This window comes from Enhydra lutris, unplaced genomic scaffold (genome assembly GCF_002288905.1).
Source record: "Enhydra lutris kenyoni isolate GAN:26980312 unplaced genomic scaffold, ASM228890v2 scaffoldscaffold6, whole genome shotgun sequence".
Lineage (NCBI taxonomy): Eukaryota > Metazoa > Chordata > Mammalia > Carnivora > Mustelidae > Enhydra > Enhydra lutris.
Window position 1 is genome coordinate 10386589 of NW_019154090.1, and position 13338 is coordinate 10399926.

The 13338-nt window shown below is 54.5% G+C and overlaps 1 protein-coding gene across 1 annotated transcript; it reads left to right on the top strand.

The window, feature by feature from the left end:
• Nucleotides 1-4818: 4818 nt before the first annotated feature.
• Nucleotides 4819-10577, top strand: LOC111141855 (potassium voltage-gated channel modifier subfamily G member 1). The gene is made up of 2 exons (XM_022494700.1): nt 4819-5598; nt 9720-10577. Exons 1-2 carry the CDS (start codon nt 4819-4821, stop codon nt 10488-10490), a joined length of 1551 nt encoding a protein of 516 aa, XP_022350408.1. The 3' UTR covers nt 10491-10577.
• Nucleotides 10578-13338: the final 2761 nt, after the last annotated feature.

The window sequence follows — 13338 nt, forward strand, 5'->3', positions numbered from 1 at the left end:
GATCAGGTCAAGAAAGGAGTCACCCTTGGCAGGTGGAGAGAAAGATGACAGACCTCCCTCGTAGTTAAAAATACAGCGGGTGTCTGTTGAGGGTCCACTGTGTGTCAGGTATTAGGCCAAGCACATAACCCAGGTCATCTGCCTTGGTCTTCACCATGACACAGGGAGGTAGGAGCTTTTCATATCCCCATTTTACAGATGAGGACAGTGAGTCTCAGAGGTAAGACATGACTTGCCCAAAGTCAGAGTGACTGGCCTTGAGCCCAGGTCTCCAGGTTTCAAAGTGCATGGGCTCTTCTGCTTCCCCGGGTCGGAGTAGTCAGCAAGCTGTCCCCCAAGCTGGAGTAGGACCTGCTTTTTCTGAATCTCCCCAATATTGCTATCTTAACTGAGCAGCTGAAAACAGCACAACCTCCTTACCTCACATTTTGGGAGACAGACGTCTCAAATGGGCCTTGCAGGGCTAAAATAAAGGGATTCACAGCCTGCATTCCTTTCTGGAGAGTCCAGGAACCAGGCCTTGCCTTTTCCAGCTTCTAGAGGCTGCCTGCTGTCGTGGCCCCTTCCATCTTCAAAGCCAGTGGTGGCCGGCCAGCTCTTCCTCACACCGCATGGCATCCGAAACGCTTTCCTGCCTCTCTCTTCCATCTTTTAAGGACCCTCATGATGGCGTGGGCCCCCAGAGAACCCAGGATCATCTTCCCATCTGAAAGGCAGCTGACTGGCAACCTTAATTCCTCCTCACATGTAATCTAACCTATTCACAGGTTCCAGGGATTAGGATCAGGGCATCTTGGTGGGGGCACAGCACTCCCTCTACACGTCTCCCTAGTGGGATCTACCTGCACTAGCCAGGCCCGGTGTGGAGTACAACTTCGACAAAAAAGTGGGTGCTGAGTGCTGGGCACCGGGAGTGCCTCAGCCTCTGGGCTCTGCCATTTCTCTGCTAGCCTGGCCCTCCTGTCCTCTGCAGCTCAGCCAGGTCAAAACGACCAGCCGAAACTACCACTACCACCACACACACACACACACACACACACACACACACACACTCATCAAGGCAGCTTTGGTGTGGTCTGCTTCCGTCCATCCATCCATCCACGCAAACCACCCTCATCCCTACTCTCTCTCCCTGATTTGCCCATCTGCCCTCCCGTCCACCATCCCACAGCCAGCAAATGCTGCCTCTACAGGAGGCTCACCAAGACGCCACCTAGTGTCTCCTCCATGAATGGCACCACTGGAATCCATTCTCTCCCCTTCACCACACTCCCCTCCCACAGCAAGTCTTAGCAGCAATTCCTCCAAAGTCCATCTGGAATGCAGCCAATTCTCAGTCCCGCTTCAAGCCTTAGCTGACTCTTTCAAGAATGACTACAGAGAATTCCAGCCTGTTTTCCCCAGCCCACCCATAGTCTACTCTTGAGGACCACCACCCCCCCACCCGACTAAACCCCAGCCCTTGTCATGGCCCACTAGGCTCTATTCCATCTGGTGTCTGCTAACTTTCTCCCACTCAACTTCTCCCACCTTCCCTTCACTCACTGCATCCAGCCACTCGGCCTTCTCTTGGCTTGACCACCCAAGCCCACCCGCAGGTCAAGGAGCAAGCTCTTCCCATTCCCTCAGCCTTAGGCACCCTTCTCCAGGTCCTCATAGGGCTGGCTTGTTCCCATCCAACCTCAGCCCCAAGGTCGTCTCCTCCGAGAAGCCCTCCCAGACCACTCCAGCTCCTCTTGCTGTCATGTTCTTGCTCTATTTCCCGAAATGATCTGTGTACTTACTTAGAGACCACCTCTGCCACTAGAATGTCCACCCCCAGAGGACAAGGGCTGCGTCTGTCTTGGTCTTTGCTGTGCCTGTAGATCTGGCCCAGACCCAACACGTGGTAAGTGTTGAATGACAGCTCAGGACTCCTTGTCATCTTCAGTATCACAGCCCCTTTCTCAGATGGCTTTCTCTTCCCAAGCATCCACAGACCCTCAGAGACAAAATCACTAAACTCCATCATGCTCTAGGACTGACAGACCCAACACTGTAGAGAAATGTTAAAAGACCAAACTTCTCACGAGGGTATTGGGCTGGGTGAAAAGTGACATTGTTTTCTAGAAGCAGGGCTTTGGGGCCTGTTTGATTTATGAACTTCGCCCGAGACGCTAGAGTCTAGCATGCAGAGCCATCCCCCCGACACACACCCATCAGACTGGGTGTCCCCAAGACCCAAGGCCAGGGAGAAGTTTGCCCATTCCCCATCTAGCAAATCCCAGCACCTGGCCTCCTGTGAGCAAGCAGCCTGCGCGACGTGGGTTTTCTCCTTCTCCATGCTAAATGGTATGCTGGGACAGGATAACTTTGCACATAGGAGATGCTGAGCCTTTAACTCACAACTGACAAGGGTCATGAGAGAAAGAAATGAGGGATCGCTAATTGGGGGAGCTCTGTGCCAGAGGGAGAGCTGGAAGCTTGAAAGAAGACATTTTGTCTGTAAGAGGTAATTACAGTCGAGGGAGTTTCACAAGGGCTCTTCCAGGCTTACAGGACCAGAGGAAGGTTCCTTTCCCTCTGTCACCATTCTTGCCAAACAGAATGTCACTTTTCCTCTTGTCTCTGGTGGCAAAGATAAAGCAACCGAACTGAAAAGCGGTACCACTCATGTGAAGTGCCTAAAAGGGATTATTCTCGCTCCTCCAAGGGATTCTGGCAGGCTGTGCCCTAGGAGATGGGTTCCAATTTTAGGTGAAGTTAAGAAACATACTCAACACTCTAAAATCAGATCATTTTCATTTAAAGCGCAGGTGTACTTAGTTTTCTAGAACCCAATCTGTGAAACTGTAGCTTTCCCCAGAGATAAATGAGTGGAGGCATGATTTGCTTTATGTACAAGAATTTGTTAGGAAGGATCGTGTTTCTTTTTTTTTTTTTTTTTAAGATTATTTATTTATTTGACAGAGAGAGAGAGAGATCGCAAGTAAGCAGAGAGGCAGACAGAGAGAGAGAGGGGAGGAAGCAGGCTCCCCACGGAGCAGAGAGCCCGATGCGGGGCTCGATCCCAGGACCCCGGGACCATGACCCGAGCCAAAGGCAGAGGCTTTAACCCACTGAGCCACCCAGGTGCCCCTGAAGGATCGTGTTTTGATGGACCTCCCCAACCCGGCTCCTGTTGAATACTTTCTTACCCATACAGGTGTGTGTGTGTGCACGCGCGCATGTGCGTCCTCATGCATTTTCCCTGCACATGTCCATGGCACAGATCAACACTCAGGTATTAGAAATGGAATTGATAGACTTTGCTGGTACCACTTGTTTCCATGGGGGACTGGGCTGGGGGGAGGGATGATGAATTTTTAAAAAGTAGAGTATTAGAATCTTACTCCCTTTCTATAGATCAGCTTCATTCTGGAGAGCTCGGTAGCTATAATCTGGGGGTCTCAAACTCAAATGCCTGCAGGGGCTAGGAACGGAACATCCAAGAGTGAAGGAGAGTGAGTATTAGGAAAACAACTGGTAAGGGTGGGAATTGTGGTAGATTGCCACGTGCATGCCCTGCCTGCGGGGAGACAGTCATTTCTCAGCTGGAATTTAGGCCACATGTTGCCTAATAGTCTGATTTTCCAAGAGAAACCAAGAATATACATTTTTTGCAGAAAATTCCCCAATTTTCAGAATCTCCTCCAAGCCAGGCAGAATATCTGTGAACCAAATTCAGTCTGCAAGCTATGAATGAAAAAGCAACGTCATTCCAGTGGCACGTACCCTTAGTTAGCTTTGAGGGCTGAGAAGGAAGGAGCCCGTGTAAATGGGTATTTTGACCTCAGGTTTTCGGAAGTGTCTTCCTCATGTTGGCCTCATTCAGCAACTCATTCAGCAGCTACTTCTTTGAGCTTTTATACTGCTGGGCACAGAGATTCAGAGCTGAGCAGAGCCCGGTTCTTACCCTACAGAGCAAGCAATCTCGTACAGGAGTCGGGCTTGCATAGTTATAGTAAGGATGATGATCAGATAGAGGGGTGGGAGGACTTGATTTAGATGGAAGAGCCAAGGAAGGCTTCCTAGAGGAGTGGTCATCCCTGTCCAGCTCACCCCTATAGCCTCAAGACGTTGGATGGTATACAGGCAACTATGGCACTGTTGTGATAATTGTGCATTTTTCCGGACCCTGCCTCTTACTTACAGCCAATGATACAGGTTTTCCACTTACGGAAGCAATACAAGGTGTCCCTGGAAGGTAAACAGAAATAGTCATAATAGACAGAGAGGACCAAGCGCCTCCTGTGGGCCAGGCACTGTGTTGGTAAATGCTCTTAAGCACATGATTCATTCAATCTTCTCAACAATCCTACAAAGTAGGCGAAATGGTTGTATCCACTCTACAGATGAGGAAATTAAGAAGCATGCCCAGACCACGAGGCTCCAGAGTCTGTGCTTGCAACCACAAGTGCTTGGAAGTCCAAGTTCAGGGTGCCGCTGGGGTTGGCTTCGGGTGAGGACTCTCTTCCTGGCTTGTAGGTGGCTGTCTTCTGTGTCCCCACTTGGTGGAGAGAGAGGGAGCTCTGGTGCCTCTTCCTCTTCCCATAAGGGCACTGATCCCACCCCTCATGACCTCAGCTAAAACCTAAGCACCCTCCCCTCTGCCTGCCTATACTGACCCACAGGGGTCAGGCCCTCCCCTGTGAGTTGGGAAGAGGAGAAGGGGGGGCACGGTTCTGTCCCCAGCACCGAATACCGGCCGAGTGGGCACCGTCAGCCCAGACTCAGGCCTCACTGAGGGTCTCTCTTCCCTACTCCACCCCAGGCGCAAGGGGGATGTGAAAGCCCAAAATGACCCTCCTACCGGGAGACAACTCCGATTACGACTACAGCGCCCTGAGCTGCGCCTCGGATGCCTCCTTCCACCCGGCCTTCTTCCCGCAGGGCCAGTCCCTCAAGGGTGTCTTCTACCGCCGGGCGCAGCGGCTGCGGCCCCGGCCCCAGGACGCGCCCCGCCAGCCCGGCCAGCCCGAGGACCGGCGGCGCCAGATCATCATCAACGTGGGCGGCATCAAGTACTCGCTGCCCTGGACCACGCTGGAGGAGTTCCCGCTGACGCGCCTCGGCCAGCTCAAAGCCTGCACCAACTTCGACGACATCCTCAACGTGTGCGATGACTACGACGTGACCTGCAACGAGTTCTTCTTCGACCGCCACCCGGGCGCCTTCGGCACCATCCTGACCTTCCTGCGGGCGGGCAAGCTGCGCCTGCTGCGCGAGATGTGCGCCCTGTCCTTCCAGGAGGAGCTGCTGTACTGGGGCATCGCCGAGGACCGCCTGGACGGCTGCTGCAAGCGCCGCTACCTGCAGAAGATCGAGGAGTTCGCCGACGTGGTGGAGCGCGACGACGATGATGAGCCGCTGTCCAGCGAGGACCCCGACAGCGAGGGCCCGGCTCAGGGCGAGGGCCGCCTGGGCCGCTGCATGCGGAGACTGCGCGACATGGTGGAGAGGCCGCACTCGGGGCTGCCCGGCAAGGTGTTTGCCTGCCTCTCGGTGCTCTTCGTCACCGTCACGGCCGTCAACCTGTCCATCAGCACCCTGCCCAGCCTGCGGGAGGAGGAGGAGCAGGTAAGAGCCACAGCTGTGTGCGGGGGAGGCTCGCTGCCCGGAGGGAGAGTCTCTGAGTCCAGGAGACAAAACAGTCTGCTGGACCCCTCTCTCCGGAAGTCCACCTCCTTCACGCTGGCGCGGTCACCTCCACCAGGAGGCCTTCCCTGACTGTGCCGGCTGAGCAGCATCTCCAGTCCCTTCTGACGTCCCCTTGACACGTGTGTTGTCCACCTCCACCTTCAAACACGAGCTCGGTGCCTGTCGTGGTCTGTGTTGTGCCCCCCAGGGTGTAGAACAGTGTGGAGCATGGACGAGGCCCTCAGCCACTCTGTGGAAGGAGCAGATGAGTGAGTCCGGGAATGATGTGATGTTTATTGTGCCTGCCCCTGAGCCAAACGCAGACTACATCAAGAATTATTTCACCCACATGAGCCCTATCTCAAGCTTCCTAATTCCCTTGTTTAAAAATATCCCAGATATTTTCTGGGTCTTGCATATAATTTTTATTGACAGCTGTGCGTGTGTGCGTGTGTGCTCAAATAGCGAACATCTCTGTGTTAAGCAAGAGGATGTAAAATGTTTACTCCATGGCCTGGCCAAGGTGTGAGCTCCATTCTCAGGGGTGGCACTCGGCGCGCAGCTACCAGCAGCCAGGGGCTGGGCCGTGGTTCTCTCTACAGCTTATATTCTCAGTGACTCCCAGCAACCGTAAACAGGAGGCGTTCTCATACCCAGATGGCAGATGAGAACAGTGAGGCAGGGCAGCGTGACCAGATGCAGGTCTGCCTGAGTCCAAGGTCTGTGTTCTTGACCAAAGAAGTACGGGTCCCACATGGTAGCCTGGACTTCATATACCCCCACAGAAGTGTGTGATTGGCCCACACTGTGGTCCCTAAAAATTTCACTTGGTTGCCAACATTCAAAAGTAAAGCATCTTGCATTTAAAAATTCAAACTCTCAGCTCCTCAAAATGTATATGGTCAGGTCCCCTGGCCTGCTGTCCACACAGCAGCTCTGGGTGGAAGCTGAGTCTGTGGGAAATGTGTGCTCCCCAGTTCAGCTTCCTAATATATGAGACTTTTGGGCATTTAAGTTGGGAGCTTTTCCCCACATGGGGGTGGGGAGGGGGAGCATGGCAGGTTCTAGAAGCAAGTGTTAAGATAGACCAAAACATTCAGACAAGTACAAATTATATAAGCAATGGAGAAATAGGTATGGCTGTATGAACTCAACATGAATATCGTGCCGGCCAACATTTATTGAGCACCGGCTATGTACCCTGCATGTGCTGAGTGCTTCACAGGAACTCTCTGATGGAACATTGGAACTTCTTACCAGGCGAGGGTTTTTCCACATACATATATAATGCAGGAACAGGTGGCAATGGCTATTGCATTTATAACACATGGAGAGGGGATGGGTTTCTGATACTTTTTTATACACGGATTTTTAAAGTGAGTATTAAAAAAGTAACACTCAACCAGTAAAATTAATTTTTGATGAGAAGGGGGAGTGATGAGGAGGGCGGAGCTAGAGCCCAGTGGCCTGAATTTGAATCCCGCGTGTCCACTCTGGCTGCACATCTGTGGGCAAGTTACCTACCCCCTCTGTGCCTCAGTTTCCTCACATGGCCAAGGGGGGCTGCACAGAGTCTCACCTCAAGATGTTGTGAGGATTCAGTGAGTGATTCCCCAGGAAGTGTCCAGAATAATGGCCGGTCCTGGAGCGTGCGGGCAGTGCTAACCATAAGGGGACGTGTACCCGCCAAAGAAAGAGCGAGGAAATCCTCGTCATTTGAGACCTTCTGGAAGTACCTGCACACGCTATAAATTTTTTCTTGGCTCCAGCATCGGCAATCCTGACTTTATCAGGAAAATACTAATAAAGCTACTGTTTTAGTCACCTTCTGACACTTGCTTTTTTTTTAAGGACACTTGGGCTTTTTCTTGATTCAGTGATAACGCTGTTCTTTGACTTCATTTTGGAGACCAGTGGGGTTCACTGTTTCACTTGCTCCTTGAGCACACGTTCGAGGGCCCGCTGTGTTCAGGCATCGCCTGGCATGCAGGGGAACCAGGACAAGTGTTCCAGCTGCAAGGACTTCAGGTCCCATGGAGGAGGGTCAGTGACACCCCTGTGACCATAAGTGTGAGTCACAACCGAAGGGGGCTCTTATGAGAGGCCTGTCAACTGCATTGGGGATACTTGGAGGAGGCCCACTCCAGGAAGGCCTCCTAGAGGAGGAGGCTTCCCATCCCAGAGGGCTGAAACCTCATGGCCCACTGAGTGCTAGTTCATTTCTGCAGCCTCTAACTTATTCCTAGAGAGAGAGCTGCTAGCATGAGTCTCATAGAACCCAGCTGTGCCCAGGAATGACAGATGCCCCAGGCTAAAACCACGTGTGCCTTTCCGCTCTGTCACAGGCCGCTTTGAGACTGAGCTCCAAAGCCACTGGGCACGGGCTCCCATCCAGTTCCATGCCAAACCAGAGGGACAAGCAGACAGCCCGCATGCCAAATGCAGCACACAGACTTGTTTGAGTGGCCCACAGAGTGTTCTCTTTGTATTGATTTAAAACCCAGGAGATTTCATGCTAAAGTCCAGACTTCCAGGCTTTCTGAAAACTTCAGCGTGGCAGCAGCCTCCAGCCTGAATTCTCCAGGCGCAGCCATCAGGAGGTACCTAGCAGGACAGCTGCGCTCTCTGGCTGGCCTCCACCCCACCTGGCCCAGCTCCCTCGGGTTCCCCTTGCCCACCTGGCCCTGAGCTGGCACTCCCATCTAAACGCCAGTCCCATGAGCTTCCATCCATCCTGGTGACAAACGCAAATTGGTCACTTGTCATGTGGGGCTGTTCCAGGCACTGGGGTCCTGAGAGGTAACAGCACATGAGCTGCCCCTCCCTGAGGGGCTCTAATATGCTGGGGCAGAAGAGCGGGGGAGGCAGAGGGTGGAAACAAAATAAACATGATACATAAGTGACTTATAAAGCATTTTAAAAGATGAGGAACCCTCTGAATAAACAGAGTAGGAAAAGGAGAATCAGGGTGGAAGATAAAGGGAGAAGGGACTGGTAATGGAGGGGGTCATGAAAGGCCTCCCTGGGGAAGCAATATTGAAGCAAAGAGCAGGAAGAAGGGAAGGTAGAGCCATGTGGGTATCTGGGGGAAGAGGACCCCTGCAGGGGGAGCAGAAACTCAAGGCCTGGCTTGGAGGTGAGGGGAGCCTTGGGGAGTGGGGATAGGCTGGAGAACACGAACAAGGCAGGCAGGGGGCTAGGAAGTGGGAGAGGTGGCAGCCAGGCCGTATGTGCCCTCGGAGGACTCGAGCGATCTCTCCCGAGCCATGGAGGGTGGTGAGCAGAGAAGGCACGGGATCTGATTCATGTTATGTGCTCAGAATAAACCGTAGGGACCAGGGATCCCGGGAAGGAGGTGCCTGCAGCTGTCCAGGCAAGAGAGGATGGTGGCTGGACCAAGGTGCGGGCAGCAGACAGAGGAGAAGAGGTTTGATTCTGGAATCATTTTAAAGGAACAACCAAGGTGATTTCCTGAGGACTATGTGAGAAGTGTCAGAATGAGGCTGAGAATCCCATCCTGAGCAACTGGAAAGGTGGGATTGCTAAGAAGGGAAAGCACTGGTGGGTGGGTGTGCAGGAGACACTAAGAACCGGAACAGGCTAAAGCTTAATTGTTTCCACCCCCAAAAAAGAAATGATAACTATGTGACATGATAAAGGTGTTACCTTAAGGCTACAGTGGTAATCTTATTGCAATATATAGACGTATCAAATCAACATGTGTACCTGAAACCGACACAATATCATATGTCAATTACATCTCCGTAATAATAATTTTTTTTTAAAAACCAGCAGCCGGGTTTGGGACATGATGAGTTTGAAACGCCTATCAGACACCCTAGGAGTGACATCCAGGAGGCAGTCCTTCTGGGGTCTGGAATCCAGGCGCAGCAGGTGTGGGCCGGCAAGAGAGAGGTGAAGAGGGGTTGTTGGAGGGACCTCAAGCCCTTGGCCTGGCCACGCCCCCCCCCAGGAGCCTCACTAGGGCGGGCCAGGGCAAAGCACACCAGTCTGGCTGGTGGGACCACTGACCTCTGCCCTGACCTCCCCCTCCCTCCCAGGGCCAGTGCTCGCAGATGTGCCACAACGTCTTCATCGTGGAGTCGGTGTGCGTGGGCTGGTTCTCCCTCGAGTTCCTCCTGCGGCTGATCCAGGCGCCCAGCAAGTTCGCCTTCCTGCGGAGCCCCCTGACGCTCATCGACATGGTGGCCATCCTGCCTTACTACATCACCCTGCTGGTGGACGGCGCGGCCGCGGGCCGCCGCAAGCCGGGCGCGGGCAACAGCTACCTGGACAAGGTGGGGCTGGTGCTGCGGGTCCTGCGGGCGCTGCGCATCCTGTACGTCATGCGTCTGGCCCGCCACTCCCTGGGGCTGCAGACGCTGGGCCTCACCGCCCGCCGCTGCACCCGCGAGTTCGGGCTCCTGCTGCTCTTCCTCTGCGTGGCCATCGCGCTCTTTGCGCCCCTCCTCTACGTCATCGAGAACGAGATGGCCGACAGCCCCGAGTTCACCAGCATCCCCGCCTGCTACTGGTGGGCCGTCATCACCATGACCACTGTGGGCTACGGGGACATGGTGCCCAGGAGCACGCCCGGCCAGGTGGTGGCGCTCAGCAGCATCCTCAGCGGCATCCTGCTCATGGCCTTCCCCGTGACCTCCATCTTCCACACCTTCTCGCGCTCCTACCTGGAGCTCAAGCAGGAGCAGGAGCGGGTGATGTTCCAGAGGGCCCAGTTCCTCATCAAGACCAAGTCGCAGCTGAGCACCATGTCCCACGACAGTGACATCTTGTTTGGAAGTGCCTCCTCGGACACCAGAGACAACAACTGAGCCCAGAGGTCCTGCCCCGTCGCCACTGCCACTGCCAGGAGCCGCCCTCCCTGCCCCCTCCCTCCAGCCCTGCCTCCCCTCTGCAGCTTGAAGCTATTGCCGTCGCTCCCAGACGACTTCGAAGGCACGTGGGCTCGGAGCTCGTCCCCCGCATGGGACCAGCTCGAACCACACCCCAAGAAGGACGTCTGCAACAGCCACAGAGGGGTCCCCACCACTCCGCCTCCACAAGTGAAGCCGTAGCCGGTCAAGAGCCCAGCACACAGCTGTGTTGCCCCCCACCCCCACCCCGCCCCCATATCTGTTCCCCCCAATAAGGAGATGGCTTTGTTCTTTCTACCATGTAAATAACACGCCCAGCAAAGACTTGCTCTGTGGGTCCGCCCGGAGAAAAAAGGACAAATGACAACAGGAACGTGTGTGTTGAGTGTGGATCGTGTGCAATTAAAGAAAACCGATGAAAAAGAGAAAATGCCTTCCATGGGGCTCCGAAGAGGGGAAGCTGTTTGCCAGCAAAGCCAGCCCGCGTGGGTCCTGGGACCACAACTGGCCTGTTTGCTTGGGTCGTTCAGGCCTGGTGGGGCCCAGTGGGGTTAGAGAACAGGGAGAGAACAGACACTTTGGGGAAATTGTCAGTAAACACCGCGTTCCCTTTCTGCTTTTCTTGGATTCCTCCCCACTCCTGGTCTCTCTTCCTCCCTCTTTCCTTCTCTTCTATCCTCTGTTTGCTTCTTAGGTGCTTTAGGGTTCTCAGACTTTTCCCCCAAGGCACCCCAGTGGTTCAGTGGACACCAAGGTTCCTGTCCACATTGCCAACTACAGGGGTGAAATCACTTCATTTTATCTTTTAAAAAATACTGTGGATTTTCTTCTCTACTCCACATTCATTTTAACATTCTTAAAAAAAAAAAATGCTTTAAATCACCTCCCTGGATATAAATCTAAATCTGGAGTGGGGTTGATGCTTTGGGAAGGTGGGTCATGGGCCCCCGGGCAGTCTGAGAGCCACTGTCTGGGGCCCCCTAAGGCCTCCCTGTGTGGGCCCCCCTAAGGCCTCCCTGTGTGGGGCCCCCTAAGGCCTCCCCATGCCCTCCAGAAGCCTCCTGAGCACCCTCCCAGCACCCTCCTGGCTACAGTCTGCTCCTGATGCATGTTAGAGACGGCCCCTATCCCCCTCACCCCCAACCCCCACCAGCCAACAGATTTACTCAGCCCGAGGGCTCCAGAGCCCTTCAGTGCTAGGACAAGGAGGAGGCTTCACCCCCAGAATGACCCACAGCCCGGCTTCCCCCCCCACGGCTACAGCAACATGGCTTTCTTTATCCAAGCCTGCTGCTGCCTCGGCCGTGACCCCTCCCTTGGGCCGGCAGCAGGAAGCTCGCTCTGACACAGATCTGACGGTCTGACCTGGTGCCCTGTGTCCGCCAGGGGCCGCCCATGATGTGGAGACTAAAACCCAGATGCCCTGAGGGACCCGGGCCCTGTCCTCCTCTCCAGCTTCATCCCGGCCTGTCTGCTTTGCTCACTCCACACCGCCACAGGGCCCTCGGGCTCTGCTGACACACCCAGCCCCTTCCCAGCTCCGGCCTCACATCGGCAGATCCCTCTACCTGGAATGCCCTTCCCTCACTTGCCCGGCCACCTCTCTAAAGAAGGCACAGCAGCCCCTCCGTCTAACTCCTCCTCCCCCGCTTCGTCGTCTTCATCGCCCTGTCGACCTTCCAGGATGCCCCGTGTGTTCCCTGCCACTCGGTCACGGTCTGTCTCCTGCACAAGGTCAGTGCTACTCTGGCGCTGTGAGTCCCTACGGGGCAACGGCGCTCACTGCTGACTCCCAGCACCGAGCCCTGGACCCGAAATGTCTGGGGAGCGAATGAATGCAGGGAAACGGGAAAGACCGCCAGAAAGCAGAAAGGCCTTCGAGCACGTCTTCTCTCTGTCTTGGGTGGGGAGGCCTGGCGATCTCAGCACCATCTACTGCGAGGCAGAGTGGAAATATCCTGTGAGTCACGAGGGCCTCGTTAAAGGCTCCCCTGACACCTGCTTCCCATGACTCACGCCTGGAAAGGAAGTTTTCCGTCTCATTAGCTCTACCTTCCCCAGCCTGGTGGGTGTCACAGCAATCGGGCCCTGCCGTCATGGTAATAATACCTTAGATTTGTGGGGTGACCTTTCTTTCCCCTCCAAAGTGGCTGTGAGAGGCAGGAGACAATTGAAAATGCTAAACAGAGAGAAACATGACAGAGGGCCATGTACAATGGAGCCCTTGAAAACTCAGTGGAGTGGAAAGCAAATACGTTTCGGGGTGGAGGAGGGACCCCCAAATGGGCCAGCACTGGCAGGGGAGCTGGGCCCCCCACACATGGAGGGCAGAGTCTAGGGCTGTCCAGAGGAGGAGCTGGGGTCACAGAAGGGTTGAGACTTCTGCACCTTCTTGCTCAGGTTCCGATGGGCGCTGGGTGTCCAAGACACCCAGACGTAGGCACCCTCCAGACCTCCCCTGAGGGACGGAGGACCTCTAGACACGTGCACACCCAGAACGCAGCGTAGGGTCTTTGGCCCTAATTAAGAATTAAGAGGCCTTGGAACTCCTAACCAGCTGCTTCTAGGGCAAAAGGGACCAACTTAATGATGACCGCTTTTGCGGTTTTTTCTGGCAATGTGGAATCTGACGCAGAAAGCCCAGCTGGAAATCACACTGAAAAACAACCCCGCTCATTGAAGTGTGGGGTCAAATTCCTTGCCCCTGCCCTAATGGGGCTTCCCTTTTGACCCTGGTACAGGCAACAGACCCCATACAGCTGGGAACGCGGTGTGCGAGTCACGACCCTAGGAGAAACAGCAAAGC

What these genes read in the sequence shown, in the direction of transcription:
- LOC111141855 (XM_022494700.1), top strand. Translation starts at nt 4,819, where the DNA reads ATGACCCTCCTACCGGGAGACAACTCCGATTACGACTACAGCGCCCTG. An exon ending in TGCGGGAGGAGGAGGAGCAG is followed by an intron (nt 5,599 to 9,719) that starts GTAAGAGCCACA and finishes CCTCCCTCCCAG; the next exon opens with GGCCAGTGCTCGCAGATGTG.